Below are 25,384 nucleotides of genomic sequence, written 5' to 3'. Positions count from 1 at the left end.
AACTTGGCAAGTCATTCTTTTTGATGGTATCTTTTAAAAAAAAGTAAGGTAGTAGTTTTATCCCATAATTCTTTCAGAGTGAAACTCTAAGGTTTTAAATATTTAAAAAAAAAGTAAAATAGTATATGATTTACTTTAAATCTTAAAACTCAAGTAATGCCATTGTGGAAATCTCATTTGTGTTTTTAGAAACTTAAGGTTAGATCTAAATAATTTAAATAACCTTATCAAAACATATGCATGCAGGAGGATTTTAGGACACTGTATATGTTAATGGTGTAAATTCAGGCATCTTGTCCGGTCAGTTGACCATTCTTGTGTTGTGTCAAGCTAGGCTTCAGATGAAGAGATATTTTTTTCTTTAAAGTATAGATCTCAATACCTTATAGACTGAGATGTCAAACTCCCCTCTGCTTTCAAAAGACTGTTTTCACCTGTAGTTGAGTTCAATGAAGTTACTCCCAAACTATCTACTGCTATTAACATCTCATGTCAAAGAACTCCTGTTGATAAGCAGACAAAGCACTGAAGCATATGTTTAAAGCTGGTGTATTACAAAAAAAAATATTTTTTTTTTACATATTTGTTGGAATTATCACTAAGTTGTGACAGTATGGTATGACAGATTTTCACATTTTATCTTATATTATGCAGTTACAACATAATGATAATTTTTATCAAATATGTTAAAAATATTTAATAAAAATTACATACATACAAAAGATGTTTTCATCATATAATCTAGTATATCTCTACTATGTCTATTTTTCTCCTATTGAATAATCCAAAATGAATGACTTCATAGTTTTTCATGTTTTAAATTTTCACCCTGAATTTCTTTTTTATTCCTTGAACTTCAAAAATGCTTAAGCAAATAAAAAAAAAAATGTCAGGAAAACATGGTAGTAAGTAATAATCTGTTCATTATGGCCCATATGGACAGACTCTGGTTTTTGATGAAAGTCAGAACATCTCTGACACTGTTTTCGCTGTTAATGCGCCAACACTGAACACCGATCACTGAGTGTGTGTTAATTTCTGAATTAATAAGTACAGCAGAAGGAGAAGTTAACAGTGCTTGCACCTGAGTCACTCTCATTTAATCCTCAACTAATTTAACTTGTCAAACTGCCACCTAAGAGGTTCGTCCTGGTTTCATCTATTAGGATAAGTGAGACATGAGGTTCAGAGTCATAGAGGACAGTTAAGAGTTAAACTGGCAACTGCTGGCAGAGCCTTGACAGTCTCATGTGTGTCCGAGCAGCATACTCAGCAGGAGATTATTGCGCCAATGCCTGCGGGGCCGCCTTTGCCTAAATTATTTCAGACTAGTTGTGTGTTTGTGTATAAGTCATTGTGTTGGTGTGTGTGCAACATTGTTTTCTTTTTGTTTGTATGAAGGACTTATCACCCTGAGGCAGCAAGTTAATCTATTATTGAACATTGCTGCTAAACCCATTAATTAGGACTTGAGGTTGAGACGAGTGAATGGCGCAGCGAAGTTCAGTGGGAGTCCAGCTAGCAATCCAGTGACATAATAACCAGACAGGGCTTTAACATGCAATTTTGAATAACCCAATCACTCTCTAATGGGATTCAACATCTTAACATGGCAGGAACGTCATTGTTTGATAAAATGGGAAAAGGGAAATTTTAGAAACCTTATAGCTTCAATATTGTGTGAAAAACATCCACCTCTGGGTTTGTTCTTATATATTAACATAATGTAATCTTTGAGAGTTTAAAATCTACCAGAGCAATCAAGTTTACCCATTACCTCCTGCCAATGGGGCTGCTGAGGTAACAACATAAGGAAGAAACCGCAGACATCCCTATTTGGTCATACAACAGTTGTCTATTTATCTCCCCAGTGGCAAAAAACAACCTTCAGCAAATATCATGCAGTGTCAGAAATTGACATGGAAAATCATGCTGTGTAAGCATATGCGGCTGACGCCTCGTTATTGTCCTCTTTTGGCCCATCAATGAGCACTTCCACAGCTACATTCTGTTAGACCCAGAGGTTTCCCAACAAGTCACTCTCCTTTCGATCCTCAAACAGGATCTAACTCAACCTGTCCAGGGTGACCCCGCCTCTCGCCCGGAGCGTTAGCTGGAGATAGGTACCAGCACCCCTCCCGATCTCACTAGGGACAAGGGTGCTAGAAAATGGATGGATGGATGGAATATTGGAAAGAGAGCAGTAGTTTTTAGTACAAGTGTTACAAGTTTTGAGAAGAATGGCATGAAATTCTGCTTTAAACAGAAAATGTGTGCTCTCGAATTAGAGCAGAAATATTCCCCCATATTCTCAGTCCAACAGCAAAATGGTTGCCACGGGAAATTAAAGGACTTCTCAAACATGCATGAAAGAATCTAGGAAACACTTTATTTATGTTTTTTTATGGGGAAATAACATAACACGATGTAAAGCTAAAAAGTCAATTTTACACTACATAAAATGTATATGTAGTAAATTCATTAGTTATGTGTTCAGATGTGGTTTCCCTCAGTTCATTGGGAGCAACTCCAACTACTCCCTGTTAGAAATAGTAAGGTAGACTTTACGTTTCAATATGACCGCTCCTCTCTTAAGCAATAGTAAGTTGTGATGGAAACATTTCTTTTACAAGACACACACATAAAAGTGCGTTAAAAAATCAATGGTATGTGATTGGTAATGCTAAACTGAACAAATTAAAAATGGAAAGTGAAGCTTAAAACAATGTTTTTAAGAGCTATCGCAAACAATGTTCATGGATGTTGAAATGTTGAAATTCTGACTTCTTAACTAGAACGCTAGTTTATTGAATCTAATGTCAAACCCCAATCTGAGTTCCCACTTCCCAGGTAACTGAAACACAGCATAAGCCCTCTGCAGATAAAAAAAAAAACTCCACAATGTTTGACATATCTGCTATCTGCTGTTTCTAATTAACTCACCTGTTTTAACTCAGCTCATTGTCCTCAGCAGTTCTTAAGCTGTTGTTTTTCTTCCCATTCTCCAATTTTGATTAATTCTCCTTCCTTGTCTACCAAAATATGTATTTTGGAGTCCTTGCTTGTTCACAATGCTCACACTTCAGTGAATTGTGTTAAAGTATTAAGTTTAGCTCCTAATTATGTGTTTGTGTTCTACATTGCTTTTTGTTATCCAGTGGATTATTATTATTTATAGGATTAGAGGCTTGCCATGGGGTTTGATCTTTGTTCTACTTTCTACATTAACAATGGCTCATAGATTTTATTAAGGCAACGTAGGTAGTGTGTCAACTGTTGAATAGAGTTGTAATGTGCAGCCATTTTTATAAGTAATTTTGGACACTTAAATTCATGACCTACTGTACAGGAACTAGTTTAAGTCAATTTACACATTCAGTATTCATTGTTTTGTTATTGGATTGAGGAAATAAAAATACTAAGCATTTATATTTTGAATAACTTTGGAAGATTCCTTTATTTATTGGCAGATACCAAGTCTGACATAATTGCTTGAAATTTTCTCTGAATTTAATTTAATCATGAATAAAAAATAAAAACGCTTTAGCTCATAGAAATTTCCATTTATTTGTGATGCTGTCTATTTTCCTTTTCCAGTGTAGGATTTTTCTAATTTTCCCAGACTTTGAGCTCAGTCGCTCTCACTGAGCATCACTTCACATAAGACAAACAGTGAATACAAATGTCAGTATGAAGTGTTTGCACACTGAATTGGAGCTCATTCTGTTTCTGATTTGACTGGTTGTCATTCCAGACAAGCAACAATCAAACACGTGTCGGCTGAGTGATGGAAATGTGGAACGACATGCTGAAACATTGACCTGGTCGTTGGTTTGGTTTTCCCTGGGCCATCCTGTCTGTTTGGCAGATGAACGTAAAATACTCAAGCTGTAGGTCAGCATGAATGGAAGCTCTGGAGGATGATAAAGATGATGAAAAGAGTTAATAGAATTTTTTTTTAAATATTCAACTTACTTGTTGCATACTAGTCAAATCGATGAATGGATGGATCTGTCACAACAATGAACAATTCTGCAAGTAGACATGGTCGCAGCTGTGCGCCCCACAGCGCTCATCCTCATTGTCGTCTTTGGGCTGTCTTCAAATAAAGCTTTTTCTAAAAGCCTCAGGTGATGGTAAGCAGGATGTCTGATTGAAGGAGCTTCATTTGGTGTGAAGCGAGGTCAGCTTGGTTGTCAGGGTGCAATGATAAGTGCCCTTGTTGAGAGTTTGTTGATATTAGAGGACATCAGTTAGGGCCGGATGATATAGTTGAAATAAGGGGTTTCAGATCAGTCCATATTGATATTTATTGATTCTTTTTTTGTTTTGTATGTCTGAAACACTGAAAACCGGTGGCTTGACGTTTCCTGTTTTAGCTACAGTTTTCACTCCAAGCCATTGTTTGTTTATTTTTAAGCATTTATGAGGCATGGTGGCAAATCCTTAAACTGCTGCTGTGCTGGTTACTAAACAAGTTGCTGGGCAACCAAAGAGTGAGTGAGTTGTTGGGTTACTAAAGAGAATGAGTTAGTTGATGCCATGTCATGATGGGTTTAAGGTTTCTAGCCCACATGCAGAACACAAGACAGGAGAGTTGGAATTAGTTTAAGTGATTTATTAAGATTACACAATTATCAGAATGTGGCAAAGTGGTCTGGTCCAGGGAATCAACGGTAACGGGCAGCAGTGGTTCACTGCGAGGGGAAAGAGCAGACTGGTGAGTTCAGGGGTCGTGGGAACATGGAAATCTCAGATAAAACACAGGTTGTTCTTACTTGTGGTGGTTGGATCTGAATCTTGGAAGGTAACTGAGTATGTCCAGGGTCTCGATCTCTTAGTGGGTCCAGGAACAACGGAGGAGTGCGGCGGAGAACGGACAGGTAGGCTCGGGTGCAACGGAGGCACAGAGGAGTGGTTCGACCGCCAGCCGTGGGATCCAGGAGATACTTGCAAACAACGGAGAGGTGAGTCTGGGAACTCGGGCAACCAGTGGGTACTTTCCACGGCGTCACGAGGGAGGTTCTGAAACCAGGAAAACTGCCAGGATCTAGTCAGCGGGTCCAGAGTGTCAAAAGGATCACCGTGACTGGCAAAACACTCAGGCGATGCTGGACTGGCGGTCAACTCCTAAAGTATGCTCTGCTGATGAGGGTAATCGATGACAGCTGAGGATGATGATGACACCACCGCACTCCAACCGGAACCTGTCGCCATCTGGTGGTAAGAGGTGGAAAAGGCGCACAGGAAAAAACCCCACCAAGAGAACCAGAGAACCCCGGAACATAACCCACCTTGCTTTGCTGGCTATGAGAGGTTGAGCTGCTAAAGTCTTTCCTCTGCTTACATCCAGAAGAATGCTGTGCAGTTCTGGTTTGGAGTTCAGAGAAAATTGTATATATTGAATATTTAATATTCTGTCAGACATATTATCTGCTGATTTTGATCACGTGTCTATCGTGATATACATTATTACTAATTCATTGTCCAGTCCTAACATATAAGCAGTCAGGACAGATGGGTCTGAAATACTAAAAGAAATACATGTTTATTGTTATAGGTAGAATTCAAAAAGGTCTATGTCTCTTTTCTTTTTTAGAGAATTAATTCAATTAGTTTTGTTTAGCATTTTAGTAAGAAACAAGAAAAGGCTAGAATTTTTCATCCAAGCTTACTCTGCAGCCAGCTGACCAGAACTGAGCCACAATAGATAAGAGAGGGGCATTCCTGTGTTACTCTATGCTCCAACCTGCCAGAGAACATTCTTTCCAACTCTCTCTTTGGTGTTTCATAAACCCGATTTTGAACTGCAGGAATGGCATAAAGTACTTTAAACCAACACTTTTTGAAAATGCTTTTTGCTTCGCCTTCTGTTAGTTTTTGTTTTTTTCATTCATGTTTTTTTGTTGATAAAACAGCACCTAACTTTTCACTACAATACTCAAAAGAAAGATGTGGTTGCCAGAAACTAGAATGGGGAAACCAAACACAAGTAGAGCTTATTGATTTCACACAGTCGTTTGACAAAAAGTGTCGTTTTGACATAAGCAAGGAATCACTTCATCAGTTCCCTCCATGTTTTACATCTGGACTCCATCATGGGGATGTTTTTGACCCTAAACACAAATAACTACAAACACTTCCTGAGGCTGACAGCATCTGTCAACCCCTCTGCTGCCTGATTCCCTCTGATGACGGACTAGCCTGTCATCCCAGCAGGCCAGTAGAGTTAATGCTGACAGACAGATACCTCGTTAGCATTATAGCCACTGCCAAAGGGCGAGCATCTATTGTTAGCGTGATAGCAGGGCCTTGGAGCAAACGGTTATTCTCAGTGTGACACCACTCACAAGGGCCAAAGTTGTTGAGAGGATGTTAGCTTGGGCCATAGGGCTCAGAGGAGGGAGAAAGGACGCCTGTCACTTTGGTCCTTATGGATGAAGAGTTCAGTGGTGGGAGCATTGTGACTAGTGTAGTAAGAGGTATTTGCCAGTAAATTTGGAGTGCAGTCTTGCTGCATAAGGTTGAGCTTTAAAGATTGTTTCATACGTTGACATTACCTTGAAGCACCAATCTTGGTGAATGCTGGTACTGAAACGTCAACGTAAAAACCATTAATAGCCCAAACTACTCAACCCAGTTATTTGGTGTCCGTTTCGGTTAAAACCGCAGTAAGCTGTAGCATAGCAGAGAGCAAAAGGTCAATTGTGGGGATTGAGCACTGTGTACACATGCGTAATTGATCGTGCTAAGATCTTCCTCCTGGATCTGTTATGAGAACTTAGAAAGATTTTTGGATCAAGTTGTATGTTGTTTCCATTTATCACTATATTATTTATTTTATTTTTATATTGTTGTAGCTCCAAAATACAAAAACATAATCTGTGTGTCTGTACCACAATACCCCAACTAGAAAATTGATTAAATTCATTCATAGTGAGCCACATGAAACTGCTTTTTAGTTATAATTTATGATTTTGAACATTTTTGTATGATTTATAAAGTCTAAGCTTATAACATTTTTAAACCAGGCAGGTTTTCTTGGTCTAAACCTGTTTCCTAGCCCTGGTCCTCAAGGCACACCACATTGCATTTTTTAATATTTAGTTTCTCTTCTATAGGACACTTAATCTTCTGCCTCTTAATCTGGCATCAATTGAAATCAGTCATGCTGAAACAGAGAAATATCTATAGGGCATTATGCCTTGAGGACCATGGTTGGAAAACCTGGTCTAAACATCTTACAAATGCATCAGCATAATGTTGACTATTATGTAGATGAGGTGTGAGTGTAGCCTTGATACTGAAAATCAGATCGATTGCTCAGTGGGATATATTTGATTTTGCCTTTCTTTTCAAATGATTAGACTTTTAAGTCAATAGCTGTCTAATGCAAGCAAAAACGATTTCAAGCTGTAGCAAAAATCAAGTCTATGAACATTTATAACATATTTGGTGCCTTTAGTTGTTTTCAAATGGCACAAAATCATTTTAGTCTTGGCAAACCTAGGACTGAATATAATCTGTTTCAACAGAGCTTCCTGTTGCAGAGGAGATATTTACTGCTCATAATCTCATAGATAAATGCTTACTTTACAATTGTGATTTTTTAGGATATTTTTCTCATACTACTGTAATGATCTTTTGCTTTGTAAATTTAACTTCTGATTCAGTGTCACAAAATCAACACAGAAAATCTTCATCATTTTTCTTGATTCTGTATGAACACAGACTGTGACTCATTATCGGATGACTAAACCTTATCCTATACAAAATGCCTTTAGTTCTGAATGGATTATCTCACTTTGTGTTGCATTATTTTAAAATAAAGTCTGTTAAGCTACATCCTGTAAGCTCAGACTTCACTCTCTCTCCTGTTTCCATCTCTACTGTGACTGCTTATAAAAGGCAACAGCGCTTTTAAACAAAAGGACATTTTCTGTCTCATTGAGTTTGGGCTAAAATGTTAACTTTTCAAACAAGATATGTGAATAACTGAATAAATGACCTTATTAAATCACTTTTTTTATATGCACTTTCTTTATCTGATGAGCATCATGAGATTAAGATGGTCTTTGGGATGGCGGGTTGTCCTTAGAACATTAAGATTTATAGCAAGTTCTTTTTTATTGACAGCTGCCTCAGCCTGTCACGGTCAGCAGTCCTGGACATCTTGTTGCTTTCAGCAGTACGGAGGCTTCTCTCCTTTAGAGCAAATTTTCTGGGTGACAACATATAACCCTGCACACTTTAATTCAGCCTGAATTCTTGAGAAGCAAAACATAAGACTTTGGTTTACACAATGACTTGTGCTGCTTCAACAGCAAGTATTGTTTTGTCTTAATCCCAGTCTGTAAAGGACCTCTGCATGAAGTAATTTGATTATTTCCATTGTGGGGGTGAAGATTTGCTATCAGGAAGCCTTTTGTGTGAGAAGAGGGAGTGTGCTTCATCAGCTCCACAGCAATGGAAATTTACATCCGTCTACCATGAAGATAAGGCCTCTTTATCCTCTCCAAGTGTACCATCAAATGGAGATTTACTGTTCAGTGTTGCATTTGCAATAAAAAGGGAGATTGAGTAAAAAAGACCCAAATGTGGAGCCTGCAGGATTTTGTATGTTTAGAAATTGGAGCCAGACCAGAAAAAAAGAAGTCACGTTTTGTGGCGTGGCTGAAATATGAGCTCAGTTTCACTGACCTGAATGTCTGGGTGACAGCCTCTTCTCAAAAACAAGTTACACACTAAGACAAAATGTTGTTGGAAAGAGAACAGTGTGATGGAAGAGGACAGAAGGTGAACAGCAGCCCGAAGGATGGAGAGATTCACACTGACAGAGAAATGGAGACAGATTATATTTTTTTTAGCCCTATTCTTGAAAGAAACACAAAAAATATGAATTCAGGAGCTGTTTTACTACAGCAGTCTCTAAATGTTCACTATACCTATGGGAGGTTATCACCAAGGATCTTCATCTAAACATTTGTTAGTCCTGGAGAATGGAAGCCACAAAATTTCCAATATTGTCATCAAACTCGTTTGAGATGGTTTTTGGCTTTTCCTGTATGTTTCCTACAAGAATCTCGGAAAAAATCCAAACTGGAAGGGAGAACTCTGTCCATTTTTCTGAGATGTTTGCATCAATTGCTGGCATGCAGGTTCTATGTCTTGTTCATTACAGCCACGCATAACATCAACATCTGATGGATTATGTTTTGCATAGCCTGGTTGATTCACTGGAAACCTGCTTTATTTGCATTTTGTTTTTTGTGACGTTTTTCAAATTCACTCAAAATCTACACAATTGGATGGGAACATAGTTAGTAACTGTGCATAACACAGTGTAAATATTTAGTTTGCTAACTAAATGTCTAGTTTGCAGCTACATATTTAATTTTACTTATAGAGAGTTTTACTACATAATATCCAGTTATTTTCACTAGCTGTTTCTATTTTCACTAAGTCATTTATCAAATTATTCAACCATTACAATGCCTGCCTTAAGAGTAGCTGCAGCCTGCTCTCAGTTGTGGCCTGCAACATTATGCAAGTCAATTCAAAAAGAAGACTATAATATAATATGTTAAACTCTGAATATATTATCAAGAAGTTCACTAACATTTCCTTTATTGGCCTGTCTTCTCCCACTCCCTCATCTCTCCCAGTCTGCTCCCAGTTTTCTAAGGGTGTGTACACCATCATGGGCCTGTATGACCGAAAGACAGTCAACATGCTGATGTCTTTCTGTGGCTCTCTACACGTGTGCTTCATCACGCCGTCTTTCCCAGTTAAGACCAACAACCAGTTTGTACTGCAGTTGCGGCCCCAGCTGCAGGAGCCCCTCATGGCCCTTTTGGAGCACTTCAAATGGAAAAGGTTTGTCTACATGTACAGCTCTGATTCAGGTGAGAGCACAAGACACAGCATGCAGGACAAATTGCTTTCATATGCTAATTGCACATGCATGCTTTATGCACTCCATGTCAGAGATTACTGTGCAGACATTCTTCAAGCTGCTTTATGTCCAAATGATAAAACGTTTTTCTGGATTTGCAGAGAGGCAACTCTGCTAACTTCATGGTATCCATGCTAACTCTGTACATATAGAAGATTTAGTCATACACAATTCTGTCATAATGCACTTCTTCTTTTTACACATCCCAATTTATGTAATATACATCTCTAGCCAACTGTCACAAACAAGGAAACTAAAAAAGGGAAAAGTCCTTGATTATCTGACTTAACAGTTAATACTGTAACTGTAATGCCATCACACCACCTCATCCATTAAATATCAACATATTTAATGGGTTTAGCTGTAAAATGTCACATTTCTGAAAGTTTTATTGTATCAAATTGATTGTACATTGGGTAATGTGCTCATAGGTCCTTTCACCAATCTGTCCCCATTCCATACACATGCATAGCAATTTCATCTTACCTTCATTTTCACTTGTTAAAAAACTATTTTGTTCACATGTGACATTGTGTATATACCAAGTTTAGTAATAGTATTGATTAGGTTTTTCATATAAGAAAAATTGGGTTTATAGTGGCAACAAGATAGAATATAAGGTACCATAAAATTCAGAGAACTAAATACACAAATAATGAAAAAATAGAACCTTCCTAGTTCTACATTTTTTAAAATATTTTTCACATTAACTTCACAATAAAGGAGCAGCAACATAAAATATGTTTGACTGAAAGGTTAATAGTGCAAAACAGATATATGTGTAATGGTGAACATCTTATCGGTCATTTAAACAAAGTGAATTATCATACAGTTCATGCGCTTATTTTATCTTTATCTTTTAAACATTTGTAACAAATATTTAACATCAATCCAAAAAATTTGAATCAGGGATTTAACATGTGATGAGTTCTGCATTAAGGGATGAAATTCTAAAATATGATTTAATCTATATCTATAGTTTGTTTTTGTTTTTTACTACACCTTATTTTTATTAATTGTTTTTACCACCCTTATATAATACACTGCTCAAAAAAATAAAAGGAACAATTAAACAACACAATATAACTCCAAGTAAATCAAACTTCTGTGAAATCAAACTGTCCACTTAGGAAGCAACACTGATTGACAATCAATTTCACCTGCTGTTGTGCAAATGGAATAGACAACAGGTGGAAATTATTGGCAATTAGCAAGACACACTCAATAAGGAAGTTTTTTTTCTTTCGAAAAATTTTATTGTTACTGTAAACATTTAAAAACATTACATTGTTGCAATTATTCAGAAATTTCTAAAAACTTACAAATTCATCAATTTAGGCTAAAAGAAGCTAAGAATATAAAATACAAAATCTCTGTGTGTTAAAAGTTGAGCAGGACCGGGGTGACTCCCTCCCAAGTCCGGAGCCGTCCCGTCCTTCCAGACAGCGCTTGGTGCTCAGAGGGGATCCCGCCCTAAAGCTCCTTCCCTCCTGCCTCACCCGGAGAGCCAGGCCGCCGCTGCTTGGACCTCTGCTCGTGGAGCACCGGCTCCTTCGTCCACGGAGGCGCAGGCGATTCTTCTTGGTGGCTGTGTCCTTGGCGCGCCACCTGCAGCCCTTGGTGTTCCTCTTTTTGCTGCTGCCATCCGGATCACAGCCACGGGGGGCATCTGCCTGCGCCTGCTCACCAGCAAGTTTCTGGAGGTCCAAGTGGCGTCTTTGATGGTGGCTGGGGTGAGCCACCTCTCAGCGAAGTCTTTTTTAGTCATTTTCTGCTGGCTCACCCCGTACAGCACTAGCTGTCCATGGAGGACCTCCCTTGCTGGCAAGTGTGGGAATTGCAAGGAGCCGGCCTTCGCCCACAGGTCCACAGCAGCGCTGCACTCCCACAGCAGGGGCCTCACCGACTCCGGCGCGCCACAACCGGGTCGGGGGCAGATGGACGTTGCAGACATGCCGCGGGAGTGCATAACGGCTCTGACCGGCAGGATCCCATGAGCCACCATCCATGACAGGTCCTGGAGTCTGTTTGGAAGGACGGGATGGCTCACGTTGCGCCAAACGGTGGAGGCGTCTCCATACAGGAGGCCGCGCACTGGAGTCACTGGTTCCCGGTCCTGCACAACAGGGACAATAAAACGATGATTAGTTAAAATCTTGTTCTCCTCTCCTTCCAGTCCAAAATGTTCTAAAAATTTCCGAATAAAAGCATATATAAGAGAAAGGTTAAAACCTACTGGGGTTCTAAAATCTCTTATTTTTAATTTTCTGTTTCTTTTTCTGTCTAAAAAGTCATACCTATCGTGTTTGTCATTCAAGCCATAAATATTTAAGAGGTTAAAATCCTGTCCGTTAAAAGTCAGATTTGCTAAAAGTGCTCGTCCCTCTCTCACCATGGTGCTCCCCTTCACCAAGATGTGCGGGTTGTTTATTAAAATGGCCACGCCGTCATTTTTATTTTCATTGGAGCCACTCCATATAGACGGCCGTGGCCACAAGTCCTGCCACCGGGTGTAAGTCTTTAAAAACGGGAGTGAACATTCTTGTAGTAAAAACACATCTGACTGTATGGAGCTTAAAAAGGATAAAACACTCTGGGCTCTAACTCGCGACTTCACACTTCTAACATTGATGGTTGAGAAGGTGAGAGTCATGAGTATGATGGCTAAAATCAAGTACGACATTTTAAAGGATTAAAACAAGACTAAGTTCAAACCATGTTAAAAAACGGGCGGTCATTAAAACAAGGCGGGTTCAGAGACTGTCCTGTGAATAGAGCTCTTCCTTCCCACATGGTAGTGCAGGTCGGGTTGGAGCTCCATTCCCCCTTCGGACTCTCGGTGTCGGCCGTCTTTCTAAAGCCGTTACCTTGTTTGGGTCCTCCGGGGCTGATTGGTGAGCAAAGTCTAGGAACGAGACCTCATTGGATGAGCCAGCGAGGAAGGCTCTGGATTCCTCTCCGAAAGAACCGAAGAGTTCCTCCAGCCTTCCTCTCTTCCCTACCTTGGGGGTAAGGTCGGGAGGTGACTCAGATGCCGGCCTCTTAGCCAGCTGGGCGTCGGGAAGGGGGGCATCATCGCTGCTGTCCGTCTGTTCTTCCTCAGAGTCCGAGCTAGCTCCGCCTTCGGTTAGCATCTCCCCCCCCTCACTGGAGGTTTCGGTCTGGGGGGGGGGGCTTCCTTCCCCTCCCCGCTTCCCGCCCTCTCCTCCTCTCCTCCAATCAGAGGACCTGGCGGGAGATTTGAATTTTCCGACCCAGCTGCTTCCACTTGCTCATTAGCCGTTTCCGTTAGCGTCTCTTTTCCTTTTTTCAGTTTATTTGCAAACGACTTTGGACAGTCTCTGAACAAATGATCCTGTCCACCACACAAATTACATTTCCGCCCGTTCGTACATTCATCAAAAGTGTGTCCCACTTCTCGACATTTACCACAGAAAACTTTCTCACAAGTTTTGGCCAGATGACCATGCTCGCCGCACTTCCGACACAGTTTGGGTTGGCCTTGATAGTGAATGTAGCCTCTGTTCTCCCCCAGGACTATCATTGAGGGGAGATGCTTCAGGCCCTGGAAGCCTTGGGGGTCTTCCCATTGTTTAATGGGGACCCGCCAAGCACAGTTCCAGATGCCGTCCACATCCCGCACCTTCATAGCCTGGCCTCTCACAGTGCAGTATCTACCCAGCCACATACAGATGTCTTCAGCACTGACAGTCTCATTGAACATCCTGACAATCACCGTTTTCAGGGAGTTGTCAGTCAGTTTCTCGACGTCAAAAGCTGAAAACTGGGTCTTAGCATTTTCAAACCGTGTCCAAAAATCCTTAAGAAGTGCGGCAGAGCAAAAACTTACGTCATATCCCTTATTGAAAGGCAGGGTAAGGATACAATTCAGGTCATCTGGCCGAAACTTCAGCACCTGTTGGATCAGTTTTCTGGAAAAGTCCAATCTCGTGATTCTATTTTCTTCTTCTCTTTCCTTAAATAAAAATCGAACACTGTGGTGCCTCCAAATGCCGGCATGGCTAGCCGCCATGGTGGAGGCACCACCAGTTAAAGGTTTAAAACCTTTACTAAAACCAATAAATAGTTAAAAAACACCAATAAATACAAATAAAAGGTAAAAGATATTTTCCACCACTTAGTGGTCAATATCTCAACCGGGGACTAAATTTACTGAACCTCTAAATCAGTGGCAACAGCCAAGTCACAAAGACTACCGCTATCACCACCCAAAGGAGGGGACCGCTGTCTTAGCCAAAAGGCCGAGAAGCGATCAATAAGGAAGTGGTTCTGCAGTTGGGACCACGGACCACTTCTCAGTACCTATGCTGTCTGGCTGATGTTTTGGTCAGTTTTGAATGTTGGTGGTGCTTTCACACTCGTGGTAGCATGAGACGGACTCCACAACCCACACAAGTGGCTCAGGTAGTGCAGCTCATCCAGGATGGCACATCAATGCGAGCTGTGGCAAGAAGGTTTGCTGTGTCAGCGTAGTGTCCAGAGGCTGGAGGCGCTACCAGGAGACAGGCCAGTACACCAGGAGACGTGGAGGAGGCCGTAGGAGGGCAACAACCCAGCAGCAGGACCGCTACCTCCGCCTTTGTGCAAGAAGGAACAGGAGGAGCACTGCCAGAGCCCTGCAAAATGACCTCCAGCAGGCCACAAATGTGCATGTGTCTGCACAAACGGTTAGAAACCGACTCCATGAGGATGGTATGAGGGCCCGACGTCCACAGATGGGGCTTGTGCTCACAGCCCAACACCGTGCAGGACGCTTGGCATTTGCCAGAGAACACCAGGATTGGCAAATTCGCCACTGGCGCCTTGTGCTCTTCACAGATGAAAGCAGGTTCACACTGAGCACATGTGACAGACGTGACAGAGTCTGGAGACGCCATGGAGAGCGGTCTGCTGCCTGCAACACCCTTCAGCATGACCGGTTTGGCCGAGATGAGATCCTCAGACCCCTTGTGAGACCATATGCTGGTGCGGTTGGCCCTGGGTTCCTCCTAATGCAGGACAATGCTAGACCTCATGTGGCTGGAGTGTGTCAGCAGTTCCTGCAAGATGAAGGCATTGAAGCTATGGACTGGCCAGCCCGTTCCCCAGACCTGAATCCGATTGAGCACATCTGGGACATCATGTCTCACTCCATCCAACGTCACATTGCACCACAGACTGTCCAGGAGTTGGCGGATGCTTTGTCCAGGTCTGGGAGGAGATCCCTCAGGAGACCATCCGCCACCTCATCAGGAGCATGCCCAGGCGTTGTAGGGAGGTCATACAGGCACGTGGAGGCCACACACAATACTGAGCCTCATTTTGACATGTTTTAAGGACATTACATTAAAGTTGGATAAGCGTGTAGTGTTATTTCACTTTAATTTTGTGTGTGGCTCCAAATCCAGGCCTCCATTGGTTAATAAATTTGATTTCCATTGATGATTTTTGTGTGATTCAGCACATTCAACTTTGTACAGAACAAAGTATTCAATGAGAATATTTCTTTCATTCAGATCTAGGATGTGTTATTTGAGTGTTCCCTTTATTTTTTTGAGCAGTGTATATCAATGGCATTTAACCCTCCTATTATGTTGCTGGTCAAATTTCCTGTTTTAAAGTGTAAATTTTTTTTAAATAGTTGGAAGTATTTTTTTTGCATGAAACTTTTTCTATTTGTCTTAATATGTGCACTCTACATATAAATTGAAAATGTATTCATTTTACATATTTGTAAACCCCCCTGCGTTTACTTTTTACATAGATACTGTTCGGGTCAATTTGACCCGGCAGTCAAGTTGAAGTGCAAAAAAAGATAAAAAAAATGTCCAATTCGGACTTCCGGGTCAGCGCTGCAACAAGATGGCCACATAAAAACAGGCTCCTCTGTGTCGGTAATTAAAATTCCCCCCTTGCTTAACTCAGATAATTATCAAAACTCCAGGCTAAACCACTTAAAGGGGGAAGATGCCGAAAACTAACAAGACCGAAAAGAAAACATCTAAAACACAAGATAATTGCAAGCAGTCGGGAGATGTTAGTGAAGATGACGCTAATGCTACCACCAGGAAAGCTGGCACTGACAACAACTCGCATTGCTGGAGAGTATCAAGGCGCTTTCAAAAGACTTAAAAGAGTTTAAAAACGAAATGAAGCACAACATAGAAGAACTCAAAGAAGACAAAGGCTACAATGAAGGAAGATCTCAGCAGATTCAGGGAGGAAATGATGCGCGAGCTGCAGAATCAGAAGGGCAGTATCACCGAGGTACAGACCTGAATAGCTGACCTGGAAGCTGCGTGCTTGGAAATGAAAGATGAGCTGCTTGAGACATTAGAAAGGAATAGAGCTATGAATGACAAACTTGTGGATTTGGAGAGTCGAAGCCGGAGAAATAATCTTTGTATCTATGGAGTTCCGGAAGGAAAAGAAGGTAGATCGGTCTCCGAGTTTGTCACCGATTTGCTAAATAAACAGCTGAAGCTACCAGATGGAAGCGAACTCCGTATACAGCGGGCACACCGAGCATTGGTACCCAAGCCACCTCCCAACACATCCCCAAGATCTATAATTGTGAACTTTTTGCAATTCAACACAAAAGAAATGGTTCTAAAGAAAGCCTGGGAACAGAAAGTGGAAATGGAAGGCAAACGCCTTTATTTTGATAACGATTATGCTTTGGATGTCATAGAAAGACACAAAGCATACGGCCCATTGAAGACAGCCTTGAAACAGAAAGGTATCAGATTCCAGATGCCGTACACAGAGATGAGAATCTTCTGGGACTCTGGAGTATGGACCTATGAGAATGCGGACAAAACAGCATAGGATATGATCAAGAGAGGCTTCTGCTTGACCTGGGTTCCAAAAGAAAACAAGTTGAGATTGGCCAAGGAGAGGCTGGACTCGCTGTTGCCATGGAAGTGGATTAACAACACTGATGCAGGTCAACGCGCGAGGGAGAAACTTACTGAGTTCAGACGTGAGGACCAGTGACTCTGAACATCAAATCACACGAGGTGGTTCATATTATTATAAGAGCTGATTGACTTTTCCAGCCTGATTTAACCCGGTATTGGATATCAATCTCTCTTCTGTTACCAAAGTTACTTGTTATAGGTCTTTCGATAGATATTTAACCAAATACCGAGTGCAACAAATGTTGTAGCATTTATCAAATGTTGGACTTACCTAGTACAAGTAGACCTCAGGCTACTACTAGAGAGGGCCCCCACCTTAGTGTGGTGTTTTGCCTTCTCCCCACCAGCAGGGACCCTGAGAGATGTCATCATACTTTGGAAGTTTCTGTTCTATTTGTTCATCTATGTTTTAATAGTTCGTTCAGTTATTTGTTGGGGGTTCTTTTTCTGATATCACATGGTGACCTTACTAATCTAAATAATGATTGATAATATCAAGATTGTTTTGTTGAATGTGAACGGTATGAACAATCCTATAAAACGCAAAAAAAAAAAAAAAACTAAAATGCGAAAAGAGAAAGCACAGATAATTTATTTACAGGAAACGCACCTGTCTAAATCGGAACATGAAAAGCTTAGAGGCTTTGGCTACTCAAATACTTTTTATAGCTCATTCAGACATGGAAACAAAAAAGGAGTTTCAATTCTAATTCATGACTCAGTAAAATTTGACTGCAGCCATGATCTGTCAGATAAAGAAGGGAAATATGTGATAGTGAAGGAGACTCTTGAAAATGTAAAGGCAACACTGGTCAGTGTGTATAACCCCCCAAACATTAACATACAATTTCTTAATAGCCTCCTCAATAAAATAATTATGGAAGCAGAGGGAATGCTGATCTGGGGAGGGGATTTCAATATGGTATTGAACACGAAGCTTGATACAACAAACAATAAAAAACAACAAAATTTAACTACAAAAAAATTTAAATTGGCACTTGAAGAATTTGGATTTGTTGATGTCTGGAGGGAATTAAACCCTAATATAAAAGGATTATACCCACTACTCTGCACCCAATAAAAGTTATTCCAGAATTGATTACCTTTTCATGAATAAATGTGACATACAGTACAGACCAAAAGTTTGGACAAACCTTCTAATTCAATGGGTTTTCTTTATTTTCATGACTATTTATAAGGCAAGAAATCCCACTTATTAACCTGACAGGGCACACCATTAAGTGAAATGGTTTTCACTTCAAACCATTTCAGGTGACGACCTCTTGAAGCTCATCAAGTAAATGCAGAGTGTGTGCAAATCAGTAATCACAGCAAAAGGTTGCTACATTGAAGAAACTAGAATATAAGGGGTATTTTCAGTTGTTTTACACTTTTTTGTTTAGTGCATATTTCCACATGTTTTATTCATAGTTTTGATGCCTTCAGTGTGAATCTACAGTGTCAATAGTCATGAAAATAAAGGAAACTCATTGAATTAAAAGGTGTGTCCAAACTTTTGGTCTGTACTGTATATAAAGTAAAAGAATGTAAAATAGAAGAAACAAGTATATCTGACCACTCTTCCCCAATATTAAAACTAAATTTACCTTCCAGAAAACGCAAAACAGCATGGCGATTAAATGTAGGCTTGTTGAACTACAAAACAATCGAAGCTGAAATTTCCCATGATATAAAAACTTATATAGAAGAGAATGACAATGGACAGGTTAATCCGATAATACTATGGGACGCACTTCAGGCAGTATTAAGAGGAAAATTGATATTAAAAACTGTGGCCTTTAAAAAAATCCAGAAGGGAAGCCTATGAAAAAGAAAGAGCTAAATTAACAGAACTAGAAAAACAACATAAATTAACCCGAAATGCCAAAAACCTGTTTATAAAAATAAAAGAACTAAGAAACAACATTGATAAAATACTTACATATGAAATTGAAAAGAAATCGAAATTTATTAGACAATCATATCATGAAGTCGGATCCAAAGGAAAAAAAACTGCTGGCAAAGAAACTGAAAATCAACAGTCAGATAGAAATATCTATAAATTAAAGGATGGTGAAACAAATCAAATGATACACGACCCTGTAACTATTGAGGACATGTTTAGGACATACTATCAGAGATTATACAGTCAACCTCCTTCCGCTGAAGATGGTCAGATAAAAACCTTCTTGGACTTACTGGACTTGCCCTCAATTGGAGAAACCCAAAACAAACTTCTCACTTCTCACATAACAAGAATAGAAATACAAAAAGCAATTAATAGGTTAAAAAACGGTAAAACACCAGGTAGTGATGGATTGCCATCTGAGTGGTACAAATCCTTTAATGAAGATCTCCTACTATTACTAGAAAAATCATTTAATTATACTTTGGAACATGCAGTGGTCCCTCCGTCTTGAAAAGAAGTGATTATAACAGTTATTCCAAAAAAGAGGATGAGTGAGACATGCTCAGATTATAGACCTATATCTATTCTAAACATGGACTATAAAATTTATACCTCGATATTAGCAAAACGATTTGAACAATTCATTGGAGACATCATAGATGAGTACCAAACAGGATTTATTAGAGGTCGCCAAACGCGAGATAACATCAGGAGGGCACTTCACATTATAGATCATATTCAAAATAAAAAAATAAAAGCTATAGGACTTTATACCAATCACCAGTGGCCAGAATCAAGATTAACGGAAATCTAACTGATAATATAAAACTAGAGCGTTCTACACGTCAGGGTTGCTGTTTATCACCAACATTATTTCCAATTTATATTGAACCACTGGCACATAAGGATCTCGAGGGTATTAATATACATAATGAATTTCATATAATAGGTTTGTTCGCAGATGATGTAATTTGTTATTTATCAAACCCGGAAAATTCTCTGCCTTGTCTGATCAAACAGTTAGAGATATTTGGCTTCTATACAGGATATAAGTTAAATTTGAAAAAGACGCAGGTTGTGACATTCTGTTATACACCATCAGAAACAATTCGTGGACAATATAATTTAAACTGGAACTCTACTATGATGACTTACCTAGGAATACAATTAACAAAAAACATAGATGACCTATATAAAGCTAACTTTATTACAGTGGACCAAGAAATTAAGAGGGACATTACAAGGTGGAATGCCCTAACACTAGATTTCAGCTCTAGAATTGAAGCCATAAAAATGAACGTATTACCTTTTCCTGGCATTACCTATAGAAAACCCGGACAGACAGCTTAAAACATGGAACTGGATTATATCTGTATTCATATGGAATGCTAAAAAACCCAGAATAAAATTAGTAACTTTACAATTACCAAAAGAGAAGGGAGGTATGGCATTACCAGACTTTAGAGAATATTATCATGCTGCCCAAAAAACTCCCATAATAAATATAAGTGACAAAAATTATGAAGCGAAATGGAAAAATATTGAACAAAAAGTCCATGGAAGAGAACTGCGGAGTATTATTGGAGATATAGAGACCACCAAGAATACACCTGAGAAAGTTAATGCTATTGCTACTTTCTCACTGGGTAAATGGTTATATATAATCCGGAAATGCAAACTAGGGGAACAATTATGTTTGATCCAGTGGCCAGCCTATAACAAATATTTTACTCAAGATCTAGGATTTAAACAATGGCTAGAAAGAGGTTTAACAGCGTTATGCGTAGTCCTTAAAGATGGGCACTTCAAAAGTTTCCAGGAACTACAGCAAGAATTTGCCCTAGGAACTCAAGATCATTTTAGATATTTACAATTAAGGGATTTTTATAACAAAGAGATAAAACACAGAGTAGACCAAAATGAAAATGGGATTGTCAAAATGTTGATCGAGACCTATAAGGGTAAAAAACACAGAACAGTGTCCTTAATCTATAAATACCTGTTGGAAAATAGAGGCACTAATACTTTGGATATTAAAACAAAATGGGAAAGGGAATTGGAAATTCTGTTAACAGAAGACAACTGGTTGAATATCTGGAAGACCCAAACTATGACATCCTCTTCCAGAATTTGGAGAGAACATTGTTGGAAAAATATAAGCAGATTTTTTATAACACCCAAAACTACCAGTAAATTAAAATCTACTGTTCAACCGTGTTGGAGAGATTGTGGAGCAATTAATGTTAACCATGCACATATTTTCTGGCTTTGTCCTAGAATTACACAGTCCTGGAACGAAATACACAAAAAGATTGTAAAAATATTAGGTTACACAATACCTAAGACCGGTCTGGTTTTATATCTTGGCCTTTTGGAGAATGTTGTTCTTAATAATGACTGTTATTTGTTTAAAATTCTGTTGGTGGCTGCCAAAAAGGTAATAACTAGGAAGTGGTGCCAATCTGATCCTCCCACCACAAAGGAATGGATACAGACTGTGAACTCATTATATGAGATGGAAATTCTAACACCGAGGCTGAGACTGAGGACACAAGAAGAGCAATGTGAGGACAAATGGGGAAAAATGGATAAACATCACATCAACGCTACAGTTCTAATTTCGGGTATGAACGGTAGCTACCCTTGTATTTTGCGATACTGGAATAAGAGTCTCCCCCTAGTATGTTATACTTGTTTTGTTTGTTCTGTATTTTTTGTCTCTTGTAATTTCTTAGTATTGTTTTTCATTTTTGAATGTATTCTAAAACTTTCAATAAAAATAAAGTTATAAAATAAGTCTATGTTTCCTTGCAGCTATGAACCATATTTCACTACACACCCCACCACACACGCACATGCACACCCCGACACACACAAGCCCACTTTCCCACTATTCTCTTTACTTGACTAGGAAACTGCGAGAAAGCAGGTGTTCATAGAACTATAGACAGGAACCTTTTCTGCTCCCGTGGACAATCTCCACCCACACTGAGTGACACTCAGCAGAAGTGGAGGAAAACATAAATACTCTCTGCATGACTAATTTTTCTTGATTTTAATCAGCGGGTCAATTTTTGTGTGTCTCAAGTTCAATTATTACGGAGCCCCTAAGGGGACATGGAGAGAAAAAAAAAGGAAAGAAATCCCGACTTATTATCTCGAGATCCCGACTTATTATCTCGAGATCCCGACTTATTATCTCGAGATCCCGACATCAGTACATAACGACCTAATCACAGTCGTTATGTAGATCTGTGGGGGTAGATATATAGATTTTTATTTCGAGCTTGGGCTTGAGTATAAACACATTAAATCAGCGCTTGACAGCAGACATGGATTTAGTATTAGTGAGAGACATCTGAAGAGAGTTTTCAGAGCGCGGGGACTCATTCGGCGCAAGTCCTTTTCCGACTTGGCAGTTTTGGTAGAATTCATTAATAACCAGCTACAGTCCTCTGGACAGCTTCACGGTTACCGATGGATGTACGCTAAATTGCATGTGCATGATATCCTCCTCTGGGACATCTCTGGACCGCAGAAAATGATAGAAGTCGTCCTCCATAATCAATGTAGACACACTCCCCCACGTTTACCGCATAAAAACATGCCTTTCCCCCCAAAAAAAAGTAACTCGCGATTTTTCAGAAATGTCGGGATCTCGAGATAATAAGTCGGGATCTCGAGATAATAAGTCGGGATAATAAGTCGGGATCTCGAGATAATAAGTCGGGATCTCGAGATAATAAGTCGGGATCTCGAGATAATAAGTCGGGATCTCGGGATCTCGAGATAATAAGTCGGGATCTCGAGATAATAAGTCGGGATCTCGAGATAATAAGTCGGGATTTCTTTCCTTTTTTTTTCTCTCCATGTCCCCTTAGGGGCTCCGTAAATTATAAAGATCACCCATTGAAAAAAAAAAAAAAGTGTAATATAAAAAAATTTACCAAAGCTCAATTACAAGAAAATTATTGTTTTTGAGTCTAGTTTTTTTCAGTGGACATAAAAAATGTAAATTCCATTTTTTATGTCCAAATGAGCAAATGAGTAGGTTGTCGTCATTGATCCTTAATTTCCGAGAAATAAAAAAACATCATTGCACAAATATTGATTGAAATGGTTAGTATTGGAGTTAATAATCAGATACAAAAATGTTTTGGAGGAATTTTTTAGTTTCTGACACTATTGCATGATCAAACACTCTCCGGGCAAATTGACCCACAAACATTATTGCTGTACCTCAGAAATGAACATAACAGGAGGGTTAATCTCTATCTTGAATATATATTTTTTGGAATCACAATTCTCTACAGTAAAATATGAATGGATAATACATTTACAAAATTATTTTAAATTACTGGTTGTCAAAGTGGGTGACGAACATCTCCGAATTGATGCAGTGTCAATGTGAAACAATTTTACAGTTTCTTCAGGTACCAAAAGTCTGTGGAAAAATTATTAAAGTCTCTTAGAAATACAACAAAGGGGCAACGTGACCAGCATCACAAAAGTAAGGTTGAAATATTCTTACATGTCAAACAATTACCACACAAGAGTTAAAACTTTGAATTTTAGTCAAATTACAAAATTTCAGCTCTTACTAAACATTTTACAATTTCAGGGTTCATCTGTTTTCTAAGAAATGTTCCTTTTTTATTTACGACACTGTATTAATAAAATGACCCCCAGTGACATCTGTAAACTTGTGATTCCACTTCAGAGTCAAATTCTGTCTTATCAGAGATATCTGACAGGATGTCTCTCAATCTTGAGAGATTGAGAAGAGTCCTGATGCAAATAGCAAGCAATTTATTCAGATCATTTCATGAATACAAATCTTTTCTCTGAAATATTCCCCACAGGAAGTTAAAATCTACAAATGAAGGCATTTTCTGAAATTCAGTGAATCTCATTTTTTAAAGAGGCCAGCATCATTATTGGATACTACAGATTAATTTTACAATAACAGACCCAAACAGACTTTCAAAATATTCTATTATGTTATCTAACTAGCTATAGCATCAGTACACAAAATTACGTTATACTGCTGATTAATAATTGCTTAATGAAATAAAAATCAGACTAAAAACTGAAATTATTTTAAGTTGAGGATATTCTTTAAAAATATATTTTTATGATTTAATAAGATTTTCAGTTTTAACAGAAGAAATTGCACAGCAAAAATAAATATTACAGTTTATTTCCAAAAGTATAACCACTGTGTTGTTGCTGTGTTGTCATTAAATTTTCATGTGACACAGAAGAACATCATCTTGTGCTCGGCTTATTGCTGGGTTTTAGACACGTGACCCGGATGACAGGCGTAATTTCGATGGGGGTCAGGAAACAGAGCAAAATGGATCACAGGGAGTACATCCCTGCTAATGCCCAAAATGGGCTGGCACAAATGAGGTAGCTCAAAATAATCTGTGTAAATGTAGGATATGATCTATATTGTCTCGGTAAAAAAGACTTGTCATATAATCTTGAGGATTTACCCGGCTTCGAGGTGATCAACATAGCTAATCTGGTGCAGCAGACCTCACCTCACAGCGAGCCAGAAAATCCAATTTCATGCCACAGTTGTATGTTAATGTTGAGACATACTGTACTTCATTACTACAATGTTGGTCAACCATTTGCAGCTAGGGTGCTGAAATAATATATCTAATCTTATATGTGAATGCTCATTTTTCTAAGTAGCTGTCCAATAAAATATCTGAAAATACACTTTAAACGATGCGATCGTTACCTGTTAGAAAGTGGGTGCTGCAAACTCTGGCAGTGTTAGCTTCCGCCCCTCATGTTTTTAGCCGTAGATTGTTGATCCACTTTTCTCGGTACGTTTTTTTAAAATGAACTTTCTACGAAACACAAAAATAATATTTATCTTTCTCTCTATTAGAACGGCTGGAACAACTGTACATGACACAGACTTTTCATTTTGATGCGTGACTTTGCTGCTACATCATCTACAACCCAGTGATTACATACTGGATAACTGCCTAGTACTTATGTTAGTTTTCATAAAAAACTAGACCCTTTATTTTTGCAAATTTACAACTTTTCAACATTAAATATTTGATCTATGATAGCCCTACAGGTAAATAGTCCATTGTATGTTATAGAGGTGTTACCGAAAGTGTTGTCATTACAATTTGACTATGATTATTTGAAGTCAAGAGCCAATGGACTGCTTAATTTGAAAAAAGGGTCTGAGGGTGTAAGTGGTTCTGATTCACCATTTTTCTTGTGGTATTGAAGTAAATACAAAATCAGCTACAAAGGAAAATGTAACATCTAAAGTGAATATACATCAGATGTTAAAATAAAACCATCTATGTTTGTCTCCTCTGACTTTTTTTTTCTTTTAATCCATCAGTTCAGTGTTAACAGCAAACAGAGTTGAAGGCATGTTTTGTCCTTTTGAATGATTTGCTGCATTGTATTTGTGTGTGTTTACATGCGTGTGGGCGTGTGTGCGTTAGTGCAGGCAGTGCAAATACACATCTGCAGTCTCGTCCTTTATCACATTAATATATAAATGAACCCAAACTCCTATTCTGACCTTTAATCAGCTCACAATCAGATGTAAAAATT

General features: G+C 39.0%; 2 protein-coding genes across 6 annotated transcripts in view; one reads left to right on the top strand and one right to left on the bottom strand.

Moving 5' to 3' along the window:
* LOC102232915 (glutamate receptor 1-like) overlaps window positions 1-25,384 on the top strand; it is a 158,502-nt gene that overhangs the window by 46,072 nt on the left and 87,046 nt on the right. For all 5 annotated transcript variants that reach the window (XM_023342027.1, XM_023342030.1, XM_023342026.1 and 2 more), the window contains exon 3: window positions 9,666-9,905. In XM_023342027.1, the coding sequence (XP_023197795.1) occupies window positions 9,666-9,905 (240 nt within the window). The remainder of the gene's footprint in view (window positions 1-9,665; window positions 9,906-25,384) is intronic.
* On the bottom strand, window positions 11,313-13,096 carry LOC111610029. The gene is made up of 2 exons (XM_023342032.1): window positions 12,958-13,096; window positions 11,313-12,071 (listed from the first exon to the last, which is right to left on the bottom strand). The coding sequence occupies exons 1-2, from the start codon at window positions 13,087-13,089 to the stop codon at window positions 11,451-11,453; spliced, it is 753 nt and encodes a 250-aa protein (XP_023197800.1). The 5' UTR covers window positions 13,090-13,096; the 3' UTR covers window positions 11,313-11,450.

Source organism: Xiphophorus maculatus, chromosome 11, assembly GCF_002775205.1.
Source record: "Xiphophorus maculatus strain JP 163 A chromosome 11, X_maculatus-5.0-male, whole genome shotgun sequence".
In the NCBI taxonomy this organism is placed as follows: Eukaryota; Metazoa; Chordata; class Actinopteri; order Cyprinodontiformes; family Poeciliidae; genus Xiphophorus; species Xiphophorus maculatus.
The sequence above is the reverse complement of the archived record's forward strand: the minus strand, read 5'-3'. Positions and strand labels throughout refer to the sequence as shown.